General features: G+C 43.1%; 3 protein-coding genes across 3 annotated transcripts; 1 reads left to right on the top strand and 2 right to left on the bottom strand.

Annotated features, from left to right (window-relative positions):
• Positions 1 to 4,048: 4,048 nt before the first annotated feature.
• On the bottom strand, positions 4,049 to 10,836 carry psmb5 (proteasome 20S subunit beta 5). Its single transcript, XM_046408623.1, has 4 exons — positions 10,821 to 10,836; positions 10,353 to 10,666; positions 8,840 to 9,146; positions 4,049 to 4,719 (listed from the first exon to the last, which is right to left on the bottom strand). The coding sequence occupies exons 1-4, from the start codon at positions 10,834 to 10,836 to the stop codon at positions 4,436 to 4,438; spliced, it is 921 nt and encodes a 306-aa protein (XP_046264579.1). The 3' UTR covers positions 4,049 to 4,435.
• On the bottom strand, positions 10,721 to 11,883 carry psmb11a (proteasome 20S subunit beta 11a). Its single transcript, XM_046409232.1, has 2 exons — positions 11,272 to 11,883; positions 10,721 to 11,196 (listed from the first exon to the last, which is right to left on the bottom strand). Exons 1-2 carry the CDS (start codon positions 11,876 to 11,878, stop codon positions 10,859 to 10,861), a joined length of 945 nt encoding a protein of 314 aa, XP_046265188.1. The 5' UTR covers positions 11,879 to 11,883; the 3' UTR covers positions 10,721 to 10,858.
• An 841-nt stretch (positions 11,884 to 12,724) lies between these two features.
• prmt5 (protein arginine methyltransferase 5) lies at positions 12,725 to 18,934 on the top strand. Its single transcript, XM_046409313.1, has 16 exons — positions 12,725 to 12,922; positions 13,217 to 13,335; positions 14,159 to 14,244; positions 14,437 to 14,571; positions 14,675 to 14,787; positions 14,901 to 14,950; positions 15,042 to 15,205; positions 15,282 to 15,443; positions 15,545 to 15,622; positions 15,989 to 16,047; positions 16,365 to 16,487; positions 16,809 to 16,984; positions 17,177 to 17,380; positions 17,484 to 17,594; positions 17,699 to 17,763; positions 17,871 to 18,934. Exons 1-16 carry the CDS (start codon positions 12,825 to 12,827, stop codon positions 18,021 to 18,023), a joined length of 1,896 nt encoding a protein of 631 aa, XP_046265269.1. The 5' UTR covers positions 12,725 to 12,824; the 3' UTR covers positions 18,024 to 18,934.
• Positions 18,935 to 19,940: the final 1,006 nt, after the last annotated feature.

The following is a 19,940-nucleotide window of genomic DNA, read 5'->3' as shown; positions in this document are numbered from 1 at the left end:
CATTACTCATTTCTGGCATTTGTCTCGGCTCCAGAAGAGAGAGTCATAAATTATTTCCCTCACACATAATCCTGGTGCCAAAGCTGTGTGTCAATCATTTCGGAGTCATTCTCGGCCCCCTCGCGTCAGTTCCGTCACGTCCGGCCCAACGGATCGTCTATCAGTGGGCGATCGTCCGTTTGGACGGATACCCTCTGTTATTACCCTCACGTCTTGGGCCTCCAGCTGAATTACAATTGCAAAGTCAGTGAAGAGCCAGGAAGCTGAAAGGGCTGAGCCTGGGTAACGAGCTCTGGGGTGGGTAATTAATGCCTCCATTTCCCCCATTGGTAGTGTCGGGATGGGGGAGGCATTGATCAGAGCGGGATCAGGCCAGTGGGAACCAAGTGACAGGCCGCGGGCACCACAGGAGGGATTAAGTCAAAATGTGGAACAGGAAAAAAGGGATGCGTGGATGGATAGAGAGGTTAAAGAGAGGGAGAAACAGAAGAGAAGGAGGGGATGGAGGCTTCAAGCCTGGCAGAGTTGTTCCTTTTGAGATGGTCCTTCCGCTGGGGCTGGCTACTCTGTCAAAAAGCCTGCCGTCTTACTGACACTTCAAACCAATAAAAAACACACTGTAGTTTTGTACACTTCTATCAGAATTGTAAAGCAGAAACATCCAGAGGGAAAACGATGTGGAATCTAAAGTTATAGCTCAGTAGATGCTGTACATGCCATACTTGTCACTGATTTATAAAAATGACAACCACCACATCCCACAGTTCACAGTTTCCTCAAATTATACAAGATCATAGAAGCAAAGTAGGCCATACAGTATCAGCCACTGTGCAAGGTCAGTCAAAAGACAAAAACACCACCCCATAACAGTGTGCCACCTAAACAAATGTAAGTGCTCACATAACCAGAACTGAACTGCCACTAAAACAGCAAGAAGTCAGAGATAAAGCCAACTGATACTGTGAAACACCAGAATACGCAATTCACTTTTCTCTACCCTGAGGGACTTAGTCATCACGTATTAAAAGACTATATATATATATATACAAACAAAGAAAAAGCCAGGAGCCATATGGGAGTAAGTGGAGTGACCGTGGCAGCCACCATCGCTCTTACTGCCACGTCTTCAGCTGTTGTCTCCCTGACCCTGTCTGTGTTTGCCTGGGAGGCGAGGCCCAGCGCTGTTTACGATAAAACAAACAGACAGGCTCCATTTATACAGTCAGGTGTCATGACAAGGGATAAACAGCCGACCGCTTCGGGCATCTTGAGGAACAGACTGCACTAATAGTATGGGCTATCAACATCCTCATCTTCACCATCACCCTCATGATCATCATCAACATCAAGAGCTGCGGTAGCGGTGTTGGCAGAAGCTCCTAGGTGTCTGCTGGGAAAAGGATGAGTAGCCTACTGATTCAGATTGGACAGAACTCAAGAGCTGCACTGTTTACTTTGCCGAGTTGTACTCATTCGTGTCACTGAATTAATCGACTCAGGAAAAAAAAAAGCAATTGCCAAAAACATTGCCGGGGAAGATGGGGTGTGATGAAGAAAAAAAAAGAAAAGAACAGTCTCGAGTAGAGCGAGGCGTCCGTGGCAAGCACGCGGGGGGAATGACAAGCGCGTGACTGTCATCGCGGGGGATGAAAAACAGCACCTCTCAAACGAGGCGAGGCTGCGGCTGCCTCTTGCGCCAGCGAGGAAGGGGATGCGCAGGGACCACAAACACAATTATCTTCACGCCAGCTTTGTTGTTTGTCAGAACTGGCACGCATTTAAGGACTTGGGTGTACTGATTATATGACACCCGCAGAGCCTTCAGGGTGGACAAGAGGCAACCGGCAGGGAGTCATTACCCAAGTCAAATAGACTTCTCATTTATTTTTCCATCGGAGTAAAGCATCAGCGGGAATAAACAATGGCTGATACTCAGTCATCAAAAACACGCATCCTTGTGCTGGGTCTATTTTCCTTTTGAAGGTCCAATTACAAAGGACTCATGTGCGAAGTGTCCATGAATCCGTCATGAGGGCACCTTTACGACTGTGTTCAGATATGATCTGGTGTCTGGGAGTGAAATCACATATTACCACCTGACAGATGGCATAATGTGGGCACAGGGGTTATTTTCTGACAGTGTGAAAATCAAGGCGCTGGCACTTTTCAAAATCGCCAGCTGGTCTTTTTCAGAGCATTCCGTCTAATTTAGACAGAAAAAAAAAGAAAGCTATTTTCTTCATTTTGTCATGCCTCCGCTGAATGTCACCGTCTTGGCCCTGAGTGTAAAGCTTTGTGAAAAAATTCTGAAAGCTGGTAGTTAATAGCAGCTATACTGAAAATATCTGTTGACACCCTGCAATCTCAGTGTCAAACAGAGATGACCGTCCACACTGGCAGCACACTGTCTACAGTCAGCTGGTGCAATGCCAAGGTCACACACACAGCATGAATGAATATGAAAACAGTGGGAGGTGAGAACTGTTTCTTCTATACATGACTAGACAGACCAAAAGGGCAAACACGAACATCTGCACACGCAGCATTCGCTTTAGAAATCTAAAGCTATAGGTTAAATCACTTCCCCTAAATAACTTAAGGGGTACAATAAGTTTCAAATGATCTAGCTTGTACAAAGTGTCCTTGGAATGGAAAGTTTGGGCTGAATGAATCACACAAATTGGTGTAACAGTCTTTTCAGATCATTCACGGTGCTCCAAATCACACACACACGGACAATTACTGCATTTTATGAGTATGCTTATCAGCTTGTTGGGACTCGGCCTCCACAACTCCAAATTTCAAAAAGGGTGTCTGACAACCTGAAAGCACTTTTATCTGAAGGGCACGATGCCTTTAACCAGAATGTTTCAACACAATGAACAATAATTAGACATGAGTGCCTCATGACCTGAGATCGGTCTTAAACAGTGGCTGTTTACATGGGACGTTTCTGCTAAAATCTGCTCCTTGTACACACATTCCATCACACTCTCGCTCACATAATATCTCATCAAGCAGTTGTGTGCTATAATTGCAGCCTCTAATGCTTGGCCATTTTTACCAAAGCAAGGCTTACTGCAACATACTTAATGATAACACTGCATGATGGACTTAATAGTGCTGGAGGGCCTTGCCTTTATCAACTACTTGAAGGATATAATGTAGTCATATTCAGTCACTTTGTGAAAAAACACTCCTTTTACCCTTTATCCCAGGAGGACGGTTGAGGGTTTAAAGGACTCTTCTTTTAAGTGTTAATGCTTTTAATGCCACATTACTGTCAGTTTCTGCTTCTATTGATGGTGCAATTCCAATCACTTCATTTACCAAGCACAGCATCACAGATGTGACCCGCTCATTTCCATTTATCGAAATCCTATTTTTATTCCATCTGCTAGCTAGTCACCTGTGAAACCAGATTTTAACCATGATCTGAAAGCACTATGGCTTCAGATGCCTACCCCGTTTCCTTTACTAGTGTTTATTCCTAATGATAAAAACTGCTGGAGGGGCACACACTGCCAGCGCAGGTCGTTACATTGTAAAACACCATGGCAGGGTGGCACACAACATTGCGCATGGAGAAGCTAAGTGTGTCGAGGAGGAATTAAAGAATAAATTTCCCACTTCCAATTAAAAGACCTATTTGTGCAATGTGAGTGGAGGAAGGGAACATTATCAATGAGGGGAAGAAAACACACTGTTACAACTCAGGAGGCACAATTACTGAGGCTTGTGGTATGCAATTAAATAGTGCTATTTAGACAGCGCAACTCCCTGCTAATAAACACAGAACATATAGAGGAGACAAAACAGGCTTTGGATGTACCTCTGTATCCCAACAGCTGGGGGAACAGATGACTGAAAAGTAAACACCAACAGTGGGGAAAATGACTACATCAAAGGAAGATGAGGCAACAGGACTACACACGAGACTTCATGTTATAAGTGAATTCTGAAAGATATTAATTATTAGAAACTATTTGTGTTTTAGAGACCTTAAGGTAATATTATAACTCGTGCAAAATAACAAAAACAACGCATCTGGAGAAAAAAAAACAGGTTTTATTGAGAAAGATGTAGTTTCCCAGGTTATGATCTAAATGAAATGTATGTAGGGCAAGCACCACACTACTCCCACACTGTATTAAAGCATGTTTGAGTCATCACCCCACCACAGCCCATCAAATCACAGCCTGTGTAGGGTGAGAGGAGCTCACTGGTATCTTTTAAAATGTACAATATAAAGCTTTAAGCTAGCAACAAGTCAAAATGGGTAACAGAAGTAATTCAAGTGGAAATCAATCAGCAGATAAGTCCTTTTTATTCATGCATCAAGCCTACCGACATTTCAATACATCTTAAACACTGGATACTGAATAAACTCCTAACCCTGCCTGCCTCCCTCCCTCCCTGGTGCCGGTTTACACGACTATGCCTGATCCTTGTACTGCTGGTGCAGCATGAGCACATCATCCTGGGAGATCCTGGTCCAGCCCTCGCTGTGGACATGGTAGAGGTTGACCTGCCCTCCGCTATAGGCGTCACGGTACGTGGCCTGGTAGATAGCGCGGCGGCCAAGCTCACAGGCCTCCTCCACGGACAGGTCGTACCGCAGGCCACTGTCCATCACACCGTAAGCATACATGGAGCCTGAGCCCACAGCAAACAGGTCACCACACACCCGGTTGCCCTCTGAGTCGACGTAGTACAGCCCTGAGGACAAACAACAAAAGACAGGTCAAAAGGGACAAAGGGGATGTGGGAGGAAAGGAAGTGATTTTCGATACTGAAGCATCCTCTGTGCTCCCGGTATCGAGCTTTGTCAGGAAAACCGAGATGTGTACATCTAACACTGCCGCTCTCACACAAACAAACACACACAAACTTGTAAGCGCACACACATCATCTCCACCAACGAGAGAGAGAATATGAACAGCTGCATCCTCTCCAAGTGAAGTAAGGCTGACAGATATGAACAGCTGCATCCTCTTCAAGTACAACGAAGCCGGCCGCGGAACCTGCTGACGAGGCGCGGGCCACATCGCTGTCTGCCCGGGGGCCCTGCTCAGGGCCTTATTGATCCCTGCAAACACGCCAAAAATTAACTATCGACCCGCAATCCAAGCTGCACAGGTAACCGCATCTCGCACCTCGGGGGGTGGGTGGGGGGATGCTGCACTTACATCCTGTGGACATCAGATGAGTAGAGCACTCTCATATCCTTTCACACATACACACACTCACCCCACACTGAACCAACCATACATATAATCCCACATGCACTGCAGACCCACAATGCTCCAATGGACCTGTGAGGGACAGTTTACTCCACACTACACTTCGCCGACACGTGAGACATTTTGTTCCACACCATGACACACTCGCAAGGCCTGAACCCAGAGTGACATGGAACGGGTGACTCGCACCAGCCTGTGAGCTCGCCCACAGTCAGTCTGCAGATGGTAAAAAGACAGCCTGCAAAAAGGCATGTTTTTTGTGGCGCTTCACAAAGCGAAACCTGTGAAAATGATCATCGCACAGAAAAACGCAGGAACACATGCATATAAAATTGCCTAATATCCACCACCATTGCTCATCTCCCACATTAAAAAACACTTCAAAATGGCCCCAGATTGCACATTCTCGCTCGCAGAGTTCCTCCACTAAACTAGTGACAGTCTATTAGGGATAGAGAGCCACTTGCTTTTCTGAAAAAAGGGCTTACCATTGCTTTCAACAGGCAAATTGCAGCTTCCTCAGCCTGTCGTTAGCTTGCCATGATAATCATCCAGTGCCTGCCTATGCATGGGGGTAATTTGCCATTCTGAGACTTGCCTGTTCCTCTTGAAAAACTGTAAGCGACTCGTTATAAGCATAATAGGCAGGGAGAGCGAGTTGTGAAGGCAGCCTCTTGTGTTGAGTAGCACAGTTGACGGAGGTGGATGAGGACTCTTTTGAAGGTCCAAGTATAGAAGCAAAGCGGCACCAAAAAATACTTGCCATATCCATTGCATACACACCTGGGGTCTTTGTAGAGCCCAATGCGATAATGGTTAATGGTGTCTGAATCTCAAACGCTGACACAGAGAAGCATGAAGGTGCTCCGAAAACAAAAAAAAGGCGGGGGGTGGAACTCATGAGGCCCAGATAAAGCGGAAGCCGGGGCACGCTGCCTGGTTCGTGGAGCACTGCAGCAGCGGCAACCAAGTGAGGCTCCTTCAACTCCATCGACCAACTGACAGGTGCTCAGGGAGTCTTTTTTTAAGGAGCAGCCTGTGTAGCTGGCTGGACTGACAGCTTTTAGAAGTCAATGAGGAGCAATGGATGGGTGGCTAGCATCAAATGGGTCAATGTCTCTGTCATCTGTCCCTCTTAGTACAATTTACCACTGGATCAGGAGTAAAGAGGGAGCAGCAGGTGAACAGAAGGGGGGGGGGGTATTACATCACTCTCTTGGGACTGGCTGTTGAACAGCCACATGGGTCTTCTCTGACGAGGTCTCATACCATACACTGCTTAGCTACATCCCATTTCAATCAGACATCACGTTCTTGAAACACCATTCTTGTCATTGCAGAGAGCAGCAGATGGCGCTATGCAGAGTGTAGCCACATTCCCCTGTCGAAAGCAAAACCACTCCACAGTTAGAGCCTTAACTATGCACTGATGAAGTGTTGTAACATTTAATGTTATTACATGGAGCAGTATTTGACAAGCTCCTCAACATAGCTTTTATTTGATTTATTTTGCATGCAGCTTAAGACACTTCATCAGGGGAATAAGAGCTCTTGACATGATTGTAGCCGGCTAATGAGCTTCCCGCCTAATCGCGATTGATTTAATTTACATGACATTTACCTCTACATTCAATCATTGGCTTTGTGGGGGCCATGGCGAAGCTCCCACACCTATTGAACTCATACAAGGATCATTATTTCCCCAATTGATTGCCTGGGATTTAACACGTCATTTACGTCTGTTGGCATACCGGCGGGCCCTCTCTGCTTTCCAGACAAAGCCAGCATCGATCTCCGCAGGTGTACAGGCATTATGCATGTGACCCAGTTGTCCAGGGCTGAGACCCAATGTCCATCATCCCATTGCGCTCTATCTGGCCCGCAGTCCCAGCCTCATCGATTTCCCATTACTGTGTCACTGTGGCGTACTCTTTAAGCACACCTTCTGTGATGTACGCCCTCACACTGTGTGGCATCCAAAAGCCACAGCTTTAAGTACAAAAGGACCAGAGGATATCAAAGACAACAATACCATCTAGTGGGGAACTTTGGGAACTGCAAATGTGTTTAAACTTGGCATGCAACAGCATAAATCACCACAAAACCAAAAAAAGTCACTCTTTTGCACCTAAAAGATTATTACAAATTTGCCATAAAAGCTGGAGAGTTTGAGTGTGTCACTCAGACGTGAATTACATTGTATTCTCAAAAAAAATCTGCAGTGTTATGAATATAACTGCAAAAAAATACTATACTACACAGTTGACATAATATCCAAAAAATTTTAATTTATTAATTTTCAAAAAGTTCAAAATTCAAGCAAAATGCCAAGCATGTGATGGTTCCTTTTCTGTTTAAGAATACGACACACTCTTTTGCTTTTCACGTTTTGAAACTGAATGTGTTTGGGTTCTAAACTGTTGGACTGAGTGCACAACACAAAACACTGCAAGGTGTCAATCTGGACTGGATTTTTCATCAATTTGTGATGTTTTATTCCCGCAAACTGTGACATCAATTAGGTGAGGTGTCTGCACAAAGGACACTAAAAGAAAACACTGCCAGTGTTGTCTGGCAGACAGTGTAGAAGGATCAGCTGCCATACCACAAGACAACTGACAGTGAGACCCCACACCTCATCCTCAACACTCCACTGTAAGTAATAGCTTTTGTTTTGTGATGAGCAAGGGTCTCCAGCTTGCATTTCATTGTACATCATTTTATTTAGTACTGAAATAATCAAATTGTATTGTTTATTGTTTAACAGTTTCGATTCCAACAATTCCAAAAACAAGATGAGAGATAAAAAGATTATTGCATTGCAATGTTCTCCTTTTGTCTTGTGTGATAAATGCAGAGCATCCCTTTCCTCTACAACGGTGCACAATCAACCCTTGCTTAAAGTCAAAAATCAATCTCAGCCAGGATGTGGCAGGTTTAGCTCAGCTTGAGCAAAGATGATGGGAAGAGAGCAGTTGGTCAACAACAAAGGTAAAACCAGTTCAGCTGTTAGAGAAGAAGGCATCACATAGTGTGCAGGTTTGTGCATCAAGCACACATACACAGTGAACTCGTGTTGGGAGAGCAGACATGGACAGTTGTTACACACTGTGGCAGTCCTAAAGTCTCACAAAATTAAGTTAGAAGAGAAAACCCCAGCCTGGCAGTTTGCAGCACATATGCTGGCTCTCCACAGCTGACAGTGTGTAGCTGGTCACAAGCACATTCAGTACTGAATGAGAAAGAGAAAACTTGTACATATCACACAGATAGAATTGATGAAAGGACAGAGTAAAACCAATGCACTGCTGCTCAAAGAAATTCACTGTTAAAAAGGGGTTTTTTTTTTCTCCAAAGTTCAAAAAACGAATGATGTTTTGCGAGTCAGTGGGTAATAATCATGAGCTCAATACTGACCAAAATAATAATGACTATAATTTCTGTCATAATCTAGCAACACTACCTCGGTTGTAGAATGATAAATAAATTGATCTTTGGAGAGACGTTTTTTTTTTATATAGAAATAAATACAAATAGTGGACAGACTGTCCACTGACAGGCTGTATGTGTATGTCATACACAGCTTTTGTATTTACCTGGGCCTCTCTTGTCCCAGCCACACACCATGGTTCCCATGCTGAGTCCCATGCCCTTGTACTGGTACACCATGTTAGCAAGCAGCTTGGAGGCTGCCGCCACAGAGATGCGCTCCTTGTTGCGAAGCTCGTAGATGCGACACTGGCGGGCCAGCAGGCGCTCCCAGAAGCTACAGTCTGCAGCTCCTCCAGCCATGGTACCCAGCAGGTAGGGATTGATCTCAATCACCTTCTTCACTGTCTGTGAGGCAATGTAGGAACCCGCTGTGGCCCGAGAGTCCACCGCAACAATGACTCCATGCTGGAACTGAAAGAGAAAGGCAACAGCAGGAGGGTAACATCTTACAACACTAATGGACCGGGTTGTCAACATTTTCAAGTAATTTGAAGTTTCACTTCAAATACATCAAAAAGTATTTTCAAAATATGAATTCCATATCTGTATATACTGCGTTATATCTGTATGTGCATATATATGTTAAAAGGACACAGGAAATGTAATAAAAAGATGTCACCCAGATGCAAGAGTAAAGCTCTTATCTGTTTTAATGGTTTAGTGGATAACAACGGGGTTCAGTGGCATCTTGTTAGAAGCATGAATTCATTGGGTCAGGGTGATTTCTTGGGACTGTGGATATTTACAAATAACCCAAGTACGCAGGCCTGGACTCCATTTAATCAACTCTAACCTTATTGAAATCTTTGTAAGCGCTGTGCGCCTTGAACATTTTGGAAATAATATTTCTTCTTTGGCTGACATTATTCATTAGAGCTTTAGGATCTCCAACCTGTGATACATAAAGTCAACACTCTGTTAGTTTTATGACCCATCGGTTTTCACAGGCTGACACCAATGTTTTTATCTTGTATAATCAAATTTGACCATTCCCAGTGAAACCAAACGTTTCATATTTCAAAATTATGCCTGGTTATGTAATAATATGCAGGAGAAGGAAACATGGAAACTTTGAACAACACTTACATGAGCAAATAACATAACAACATAACAATAATCGTTCTGCCGTTCTTCTCCCTTCTACTGATATTGAAAAAAGCCTGCCAGGAGATATCATCACTGAATACACTTACATTTCGATCAGACTCAGACTCGCTGCTACTGTTAATCTATCTTTAATGGGATAAAAAATGGATTGGTGTTAAAGGAAAATTGCCCCCAAGACAAAAAATCAACAATGTAAGTATAATCACTACCACTACTAAAGTCGCACATAGATCACCATCTTACGTTTAGAGAGTTGCTTTTGAAACCAGAAATCATCATAAATCATAATCACAAATGGCTAACGTTATGTGAACATCTGCAATGAGAAAGCGCTTTGTAGCCATGTTAGCATGAACTAGCATGAGCAACGTTTAAAAATGTAGCGCTATTTAGCGTTAAAGCGTAATGATTACAGTCTGAATGATTTATTACACTTCGACTTCCATAACTATGTACACAATTACACCCTTAGTTTGCCGACTAACTACAAAAAGCGATTGGTACACTTACTTTAAAAGCTAAAGTGGTGGTTCCATGCAGGAACTCTATTTTTCTCTCGACGCCATCCTCGTCCCCGGCACTCAGCTGGTTTTGAACGCAAAAACTGAGACCATCTCCCGGCGTAGCATCAAATCCTAGCCCACTTTGTCGGGGTACACATCCAGAGGGAAAAGGCTGACAATTGTCAAATGAAAAATCCGCATAATCACTGTTCAACAGACTAGCAAGAGCCATCTTTGAAACTGTCTGATGAGCAAGCAACTTCCGCCGTGCAACGAGACAAAAATTTATCGAGTCATAGTGGCAAAAACACACAGCGCCCCCTGTGTTTGTGGCGGCCTACAAATTCAATGCCATGATAAAAATCTGTGACCCAAGACTCCGAGGCTGAAACAATTTGTTAGGATGGAGGAGCAGGAAGGAGATACAGTCTAAAGACGGTGGCCAACCCTTGAACTATTTATAATCTTTAGCTACACTGAAACCACCACATTTTTGCTTTATCTCGACATATCTTATTTGGTCAGTCTTTTTCTTTCCTCAACTATCTTTGCCTTCCTCTCCATGTCTCTATAATATTCCTCTTTTAGGTCCTCTCTCTCTCTTTGGCTCCATCCCTCGGCTGTGATGTGGAAAAGGTCCACATTGTTTCCTGAGTAAGCATCCCTGTGAGTGGCTCTGAACACCGCTTCTCTTGCCAAGGAGATGGCCTCTTCTTTGCTGAGACTCCACCTCAGCTCTCTATCCAGGACACCGTAAGCATAAGGAGAGCCGGAACCCACAGAAAATACTTCCCCCTGTAGTCGGGCTCCATCGCTGCACACATATATCAGTTTTGGGCCACCGTGTGTCACTGAAGTAACAGCTGGGGAGCTATCATCATTAATAAAGGATGAGTCCGCTGACCTCTTGGCACAGTCAGTGTTACCTGCTTCTTTATCCCAGCCACACAGTGTAAGAGCCACACACACCTCAGTCCCTTTAAACGGGTGCAGCATAAAGGAGAGGAGCTTGGCAATGCCTTGTATTGAAAGGCAACGTCTGTGCCGCAGTTGGTAGAGTCTGATCTCTCTGGTCAGAATTCTCTCCCACAGCATACAATCTGCACCACTACCAGAGGAGGTGACCACTAAATGGGAGTGAATAGGTGTAATCTTATGAACAACTGGACAGGCAACGAGCCCTCCAGCACTGGCACGCGTATCTGCAGCTGCAATGACCCCACCTTGGAAGATGAAACCCAAGGTGGTTGTTCCATGGGACAGGGGGAAAGGCCTGCAGACCGTACCTGAATGGTTGGCTGTAGAAAAGAGAAATGAAGGTGTACGGCTGAAGAGGGCAGAGTTTGGCAAAGCTGGTATGAAGAAGTGCAATGGAATCCCACTATTTCTCACAGATCTCTTTAGTGTCTTCATTCCAAAGTTGTCATTGCCAGCCATATGAAGAGATGTGTCTGTATCTTCAAAAGTAGAGGCAGGAAACCACTTGCAATGCACAGGAGTGTCTTTGAAACCACAAATATCTTCTAAAGCCATATTGGTATAAGGGAAGCAGATACGGCTAGATTCCTCAGTCAGAAAATCGGAGTCAATCCCTGTGACTGGCAGAAAAAAAGTCCTCCTCAAACACAGATTAAACCAGAGTTCATCTTTGGGAAAACTGTTCAAACCAAGTAATTAAGCCTTGTCAGTCTCACTGTGGTTTTTCTTGTTGACTGCTGCCATCTACTCTCATTTTCTCATCTAGTGGCAAGTCTGAAAGACTGGAGTTTTTACCCTTTTATAGCCCTCCCAAATATGACACCTTGCAAAATTATAGGTGCACATAGGCTCTTGTCCAAAAGCATTTGTGCTGATATAAGCAATTTTTTTATCCTACCTACTGTAAAATAATATCTCAGAGAAGCCACTTTGTGCAAACCCTACATGTTCTGCTGACTGACCGAGTCATCTTGACAGCCATGTGCAAGTTCATGCATATTTTTCACATCATTTTCAGTTTGCTGTTAAAGGAAAGCTACAACCTCATACTTAACTGTAGGCACACCTAAAATAAGATTCAGAGACCCACGAGAACAACAAAATTCCATTCAAAATGGAAGAATTGGAAGTAATAATTAATTCATGGAAGAAAAGGAAATATTTTTTGATTTATTGAGACAATAGGCTCTATGACACTTTTAATTCATTTTACACCAAAAAAATCATGTCTTTCAAAATTCTGTGGAAGGAAAAACACGACGTCAAAGCTTTGATTCGAAAACATTAACTACTGAGTTCAGTTTTTATAAACTGAAGACGCGCAGTTCTCGCGGTAATTTAGATACATGCAACCGAAGTACTTACGCAGCCATTTTGGATCTACATTTTATCTTGCTACCTAAAGAGGCTGCGCGTTCTTGTAGGTCCAAGATGGCGTCAGTTTCCTCGTAAGCCGAAGCAACGGAGTGGTCTCCGTCAATCCATTCAGTCGGCTAAAATCATGGCGTCTGCCAGTACGGGGAGCAGGGTGTCCTGCGGACGAGATTTGAATTGCGTTCCAGAGATAGCCGACACGTTAGCTGCGGTCGCCAAACTGGGGTGAGAGTGCTGCACTTTGCAAGTTTGTTTTCAGTAGAACTGAGCTTACGAGAGGGATGCACTGGTTTACCAGTATAATGCCAGTGCGTGATGCTTGCTAAGCTAGCCGGTAAATTACCAGCACGTGCCCAGTCACAACGATGCTTGTCACTTGTGTAGTGTTTATTATACTCGTATAAGCTATTATCTTAAAACTGTGGGCCGGCTGGGGTATCGATAAGTAAATATGATTGCGTTTACATTTCTAAATCATGCAAATGTTAAAACGACGTGCTTTCTTTCTCTGGTATCCAGGTTTGACTTCCTGTGCATGCCCCTTTTCCACCCGAGGTTCAGGAGAGAGTTTGAGTTGGAGCCCGCTAAATCCCGACCTGGTGCTCAGACCCGGTCAGACCTGTTGCTGTGTGGACGAGGTTACTGTTTCTACCTTTTCACGTTTCTATCATGTCGGGCGTTAATAGTCATTAAATTACTTGGCGTTCTGTCTATAAATTTGGCCTAAGTAAATGTACCCATGTATTCTGGAATAGGCCTCCTGTGCCACCTCATGTGGACTGATTTCTTGAGTGATTATGACGGATGGATCTTTATGTTACAAGTTCAGCATGTTTTAATTTTACCACCTTGTTGTACAGTACATAATATTATCTATTTACAAGGTGTATCATCATCATCAATCATCATTATTCAGTTTACATGACTAATACATATTCAAGTTGTTCTTTGTTTTAGGTTCACTTTCTATTCTCAGACTTTGTTCTTTTTCTCTGGGTTAGTGTAATTGGCAACAGTATATGTTGTCAGTTAACATATGCGTGTAATGTGTCATGTAATAATACAATGTATCAGATTTATGTTGGAGATAGAAGGTGAAGTCTGGACTTATTTGGTGTTTACACGTTCCAAATGACTTTATCTGGATCTTAACACGTGTTAAACATCTGACATTAAGAATAAGAAAGTAGCACCTACTGAGCTAGAAAACTGAATCATATGAACAAACAGGTGATTTAAAAGAAATTTTCAGCACACAGGTGAGATATAAAGTATCACAGCCACTCAAAAAAGAGATCATATCTTTAAAGACAACAGTTCAGATGTATATAACACTGGCATTAATTAATTACTTTTTGCAAACTATGAGGTCCGTAAAACAGATGGATTTTATCAATGAGAGCTTCACTGACCCTAGGATTGACAGGAAATGCTAATAACTTTCTGTTTTGCTTTGTCTAGATTGGAACACACTCATTGTAGGGAAGCTTTCACCATGGATCGACGCAGATTCAGAAATCGAGACAGAACGCAGAAACTCAGAGGCAGTATGTTCCTTACTTTGGGCAATTTCTTTGGCTTTGATTCTTTCTTTTAGGATGTTGTTGCAGAAGAAGGGTTCTTTAATTGCAAGATTTTTAGACATGAGTGTCCAGTCTCTATCATCTACCTTTCTGAATCTGTCTCCTTGTATTATCCTGCCATACTCTCATCATTCATCTTACTGTGTTTTTCTGCAGGCTCTGGCGCAGGAGCTAAACTTTTCAGCCTACCTGGGTCTGCCTGTCTTTATGATCCCGATAAAAGGTCCTCATAATGCCAACCTTGCCCGCCTGCTGCTAAATCATATCCACACTGGACACCACACTTCAAATGTAAGACACAGAACATTAGCAAAGTCACCGTGCACGTGCAGATTGTGAAGTCAGACAGCTGAATTTATCAGCTATCTCCTGTTGTCCTCTGTGTCTCATTTAGTTCTGGATACGTGTCCCACTGATGCCTATGGAGGACATGCGGGAAGATCTAATTGAGAATGAACCCAGCTCTTGCATTGATGACCCAAGTATTGATGAGAGGACCTGGAGCTGGTTAGTTTCAGTCCACTTCCTGTGTAGTTGAAGACTGTCTGCAAGCTATAACAGTGTGATAGATTTCCTGTAAAATGGTGACTTACTTTGTGTACTTGCCTCTGTTCCTTTAGGTGGCACTCATTTAGAACCCTTTGTGATTACAACAAGAGGATCTGTCTTGGTGAGAGAGCCTGGAGCAAAATGGGTGCATCAAGGAATCACTGTGGTTATGTCTGTTACTTAAAGTGTACCCTTCTTTTGTATTCCTGAAGCTGTTGAAATTGGAGCAGACATGCCGTCAGAAGCTGTGATCGATAAGTGGCTTGGGGAACCTATCAAAGCAGCCATACTTCCCACCAGCATCTTCCTAACTAATAAGAAGGGCTTCCCTGTTTTGTCAAAAGCCCATCAGCGCATAATCTTCTCCCTTTTCAAGGTATAATTCAACAGATTCTTCTGAAATTAGTCAAATGCAGAAGCAATATTTTAATAAAGACAATCTCTTTTCTTAGTTGGAGGCCCAGTTCATCTTCACAGGAACCAGTCGCCACACTGAGAAGGACTTCCGATCCTACCTGCAGTACCTGGAATACCTCAACCAGAACCGACCTGCGCCCAACGCCTACGAGCTCTTCGCTAAGGGCTACGAAGACTACCTGCAGTCCCCCCTCCAAGTAAGGAAGTGTTAGATACATGTGTAATTTTTTTTGCTGTTGAATAATGAAAACTAATTAAGTTTTTTATTTATTAATGTATTTTTATTTCCTTCTCTTAGCCGCTCATGGACAATTTGGAGTCGCAGACATATGAAGTGTTTGAGAAGGATCCTATTAAATACTCGCAGTACCAGCAGGTGAGGCTGTTCACCTCATACATCAAAAAAGCACAGGGAAAGCCAACTCTATGACACTCACCTAACTGGCTGTCCCAAAGCTCCTGCCAACTATAGATGTTATCAAAAAAGTATTGAAGTATCAATATTTTTGACAACCTTAGTAGTGTAGCTATAGCAGTTGTTTTACCATTCTTACACTGAGCTTACTTTAATGTTTGACCTATGAACTGAAGCAAAGTTTGTACAGATGGAACAGATGGTCAGTCACACACCACTTACACTCCTGTTCCTTTGTGTGAAGTTTGTGTTAGATGTGTTGTAATTAGTCTGTAAGTGGTTAACACGCAACTTATTGAAACACATGCTTTGTCTGTGCATTTACAGGCTGTATATAAATGTCTACTCGACAGAGTTCCAGAGGAGCAAAAAGACACAAATGTTCAGTGAGTATTTGTTCCAACGTCTGCATAAGAACAATGACAATATCTAGTTGAAATTCAAAATTTGCCATGGTATTAAAATCACTGTTAAGGGGAAATACTTGTCCATATGTTTTTTGTACACACGTGTGTGTATTTTTAGACTTTTTATTTATTGTTTTGTGACAACCAGCACCCTATCCCCTGATAAATCTCCATATAATACCTCTAGCAGTAGATCAGAGCACTTGAAAGAAAATAAGGAAAGTGTTACAACTCAGTGGGATAAATCAGGAAGCAGTGATGGCAGAAACCATCAAAATGGTGTTTCCTTCTCACAGGGTGCTGATGGTGTTGGGTGCAGGTAGGGGTCCGCTGGTCAACGCCTCCCTACGTGCTGCCAGGCAGGCGGACAGAAAGCTGAGGGTGTACGCTGTGGAGAAAAATCCCAATGCTGTAATCACGTAAGTGGAGTACTGCTCTTTATGTCAAGCAGCCAACACCTGCTTGCAGTTAACTTTGATCCTGTGAACATACCGAGATAAGTATTGGATAAAAGTTGTATTTGGGATGCATTGCCTGATTAATGCACCCTGTTGTGATCAGACCATTAAAATGCTGGTGAAATGTCATGTATTTGTAATACACTGATTTCTATCTAATTAACCCACATGACCAGAAAAGAAAACCAAACAAATATTGTATACCAGTGTGTGGCATGTAGCCTAGAAGTTTCCAATACGAATTCCACAGACAAACATTTTAACTGGTCCACACCTGTTCAGGCTGGAGAACTGGCGCTTCGAGGAGTGGGGTGATCAGGTGACGGTGGTGTCATGTGACATGCGGGAGTGGGCAGCACCTGAGAAAGCCGACATCATTGTCAGCGAGCTGCTTGGATCGTTTGGCGACAATGAACTTTCTCCTGAGTGCTTAGATGGAGCACAGCACTTCCTCAAAGGTACTTCAGTGTTGTGTGTGTTTTTTTTTTTTTGTTTTTTGTTCAAGAATCAACAACGTATGCAGGCGCTGTAGCTGCAGAGTCACTGAATACAGAGCAACATCAAACATGTGGAACAGTATGTACCTTCCATGCTTCCTTGCATCTCAAATCACTCTCTCTTTCCCCTTTACCTTGTCTTGTCACTCTCAGATGATGGAGTGAGCATCCCCTGCTCCTACACGTCCTACCTGGCTCCGCTGTCCTCCTCAAAGCTTTACAACGAAGTGCGGGGCTGCCGAGAACGTGACAAGGACCCAGAGTGCCATTTTGAGACGCCCTACGTAGTGCGCCTCCATAACTTCCACCAGTTGGCTGACCCCAAACCATGCTTCACCTTCACACACCCCACAACAGGTGGAAACAAACACCCAAAACTTGTGTACCAAGTAAAAAATACACTATACACTTTGACACAGTGTGTTGTTGTGTGTTGATGACCCTGTATTTCTTCTTTCAGATATGAACAATAACCGGTATCAGTGCCTCAGATTCTCAGTGGGTTGTAACTCAGTGCTCCATGGTTTTGCTGGCTACTTTGAGACCACGCTGTACAAAGATGTCACTCTCAGTGAGTCATCTTTATAAGGAGGAGGAGGTCTTGTTGCACTAAAGTTAACTCTATTAATTAACTCTACTATTAATGTGTAAATTGCGTGTGTGTATTTGTTGCAGGTATAAAACCAGATACACATTCACCTGGAATGTTCTCCTGGTTCCCGATCCTCTTCCCCCTCAAAGTAAGTCAGTGCTCAATAAAATCCTTTGGTTCTGTAAATTTAACATTACACATCCTTGCATTTGCATATTAATCCTTATATTTTCTTCAAATTCTTCCTTCCAATAGCAACCCATCTCCATATCCCGGGATGATGATGTCACAGTGCGATTCTGGCGCTGCAACAATGGGAAGAAGGTGTGGTACGAATGGGCCGTGAGCGAGCCCTCCTGCTCTGCCATCCACAATCCAGCGGGACGTTCCTACACCATCGGCCTGTGAAGATGATGTATCAGCACACCAGTCAACAGGCATACACACACACACGCACGTTTCAGTAAGACTCAGTGGCAGATAAAGTGGAGGTGACCTGCCTCTTTTTAAATAAACAGTTAATACCTGGGCTGTGGTTAAATGGCCAATGAAATTTTCCACCCTATTCTCTTTTTCTTAACACCTTAACTTGGCTCGATGGAACATTTCATGAGGTCAAGGGAAGATGTGAAGGAGAATTCATAAAGATTTAGGAAAAACTGTGGTGCTAAGAGAGTTCAACTGCACTTTCTTCAAGGATGGAGTTTGCTAAAGGAGATAAGAAAAGAAGCATTGAAGCCCCTTTATTTAGCAAGTAGAGAATTCGAACAGCCCCTATCCTTCCTGCCACTTAGTTACTTCTGAAAAAAAGACCATTCAACCTCAGCCTTTGACTTGTGCTGTAAACCCCCTGAAGTATGGTCAGGCTTTAACCAGCGGTAGCCACTTTTGAGCCTGCAATGAAAAAGTTGACTACTCAAACCAGATTTTACAGTCTGCGTTTTTGAGAAGTGTGTGTTTCAGCAGGCACGGACTAACACCGAGTGTAATGTTGTTGTGCGACTGGCTCATTCAGAAAATGTCAAAACACCTTGTCACCGGTTTGTTTTTTTATTGTATTTTTTTCCCCGATTGTTGTGAACCGACGTTTAGACATACATGCTCATACCAACCGACTTTTGCCTTATCAATCACACATTCCGTACTGATACTTCTGTGCTGATGAAATACCCATATACTCATTACAAGAGGGTCACGGGAAGGTTACATTATTCAGGTCACATACTGCATTGTTTGGGGGCTGTCTCTTCATAGCTTTGTTGTTTTGTTTCTGTATGTTTGAACCATGTCAATAAAACAACACTGTACTGTTCTCCAAATGCTCTGTACTTTATTTGGTACCACCATACTCTGCAGGTTTTTGGAATTAAAATGTGAAACATTATAAAAATTTGTGAATAATTTTAGGACCACAAACACAGTCTCAATAGTTGAAATGAGATGGCGGCCCATTCTGGAAGCATGCGAGTTGTCCAGTAGATGTCACTCTCAGATGACCACCTGCTGTTCCACAGGTAATCAGTTTTGGCAGTGTTCTGTGCTCACCCTACAACTGGCTGGTGCACTGTGACTATCTCATATTCATTATCTCATTGGCACTGGTACAATGCTCCTTCCAGGTCTGTCAGATGGAACAAAGCTTTATTAGTTCTAAACTAGACATAGGAATGCAGTGAACAAGTCAATGTCAAAATCAGTTGAACTCTCACTGATGCTACCAAAGCACCTAAATTTGCTCTTCAGTCACAGCTGAGTGATCCTGCCCATTATGGTGTAATGCCAGTGTAAGCATTTCTGAGGTTTATGCACTCCACCTCCTGACATCCATCTATTCTACACCCCTCTTGTACCTCATCTTCTATGAATCTCCCAGTGTTGGCCCACAAACACGCCCTGTCTGGTCTTATCATGTTGCAAACACTTGTTTGCGCATATCATAGGAGTTGCTGCTGCAAAATGGGGCCAATAGGAGATTTAAATGTTTTGCCTGTCTGCAGTTTCATCATGACATTTTGGTAACATTAAAGAATTATGATTTGTTTTTGTGGCTGCTTTACAATTTTCATAAAGTGAAAAAATGCAGACTGCAAACTCACTCATTTATGTAAGATCATAAGTTTTGTGATGTTGCATTCATTTGATGTTTTGAGAAGGAGTACATTACACACAGAACTATAAAGATGTCAAGGATGACATTTTAAAGTTTGAGACATTGTGGGCCTTGATAAAGTACTGGAGAATTGGGATTTTTAAAACTGATATTTATCTATCTTATTTAATGTTTAATTTTAGCAGCTTGGGGTAATGATACCTATTGTGTTTGTC

Source organism: Scatophagus argus, chromosome 13 (genome assembly GCF_020382885.2).
Source record: "Scatophagus argus isolate fScaArg1 chromosome 13, fScaArg1.pri, whole genome shotgun sequence".
NCBI lineage: Eukaryota > Metazoa > Chordata > Actinopteri > Scatophagidae > Scatophagus > Scatophagus argus.
Note: the sequence above shows the minus strand (reverse complement) of the source record. Positions and strands in the feature narration are given on the sequence as shown.

What these genes read in the sequence shown, in the direction of transcription:
- psmb5 (XM_046408623.1), bottom strand. An exon ending in CCACCACTTTAGCTTTTAAA is followed by an intron (nt 9,147 to 10,352) that starts GTAAGTGTACCA and finishes TTTCTCTTTCAG; the next exon opens with TTCCAGCATGGAGTCATTGT. An exon ending in CTGGGACAAGAGAGGCCCAG is followed by an intron (nt 4,720 to 8,839) that starts GTAAATACAAAA and finishes GTTTGTCCTCAG; the next exon opens with GGCTGTACTACGTCGACTCA.
- psmb11a (XM_046409232.1), bottom strand. Translation starts at nt 11,878, where the DNA reads ATGGCTTTAGAAGATATTTGTGGTTTCAAAGACACTCCTGTGCATTGC. An exon ending in TGGCTGGGATAAAGAAGCAG is followed by an intron (nt 11,197 to 11,271) that starts GTAACACTGACT and finishes CTGTTACTTCAG; the next exon opens with TGACACACGGTGGCCCAAAA.
- prmt5 (XM_046409313.1), top strand. Translation starts at nt 12,825, where the DNA reads ATGGCGTCTGCCAGTACGGGGAGCAGGGTGTCCTGCGGACGAGATTTG. An exon ending in AGCACAGCACTTCCTCAAAG is followed by an intron (nt 16,985 to 17,176) that starts GTACTTCAGTGT and finishes TGTCACTCTCAG; the next exon opens with ATGATGGAGTGAGCATCCCC. An exon ending in GTACAAAGATGTCACTCTCA is followed by an intron (nt 17,595 to 17,698) that starts GTGAGTCATCTT and finishes TATTTGTTGCAG; the next exon opens with GTATAAAACCAGATACACAT.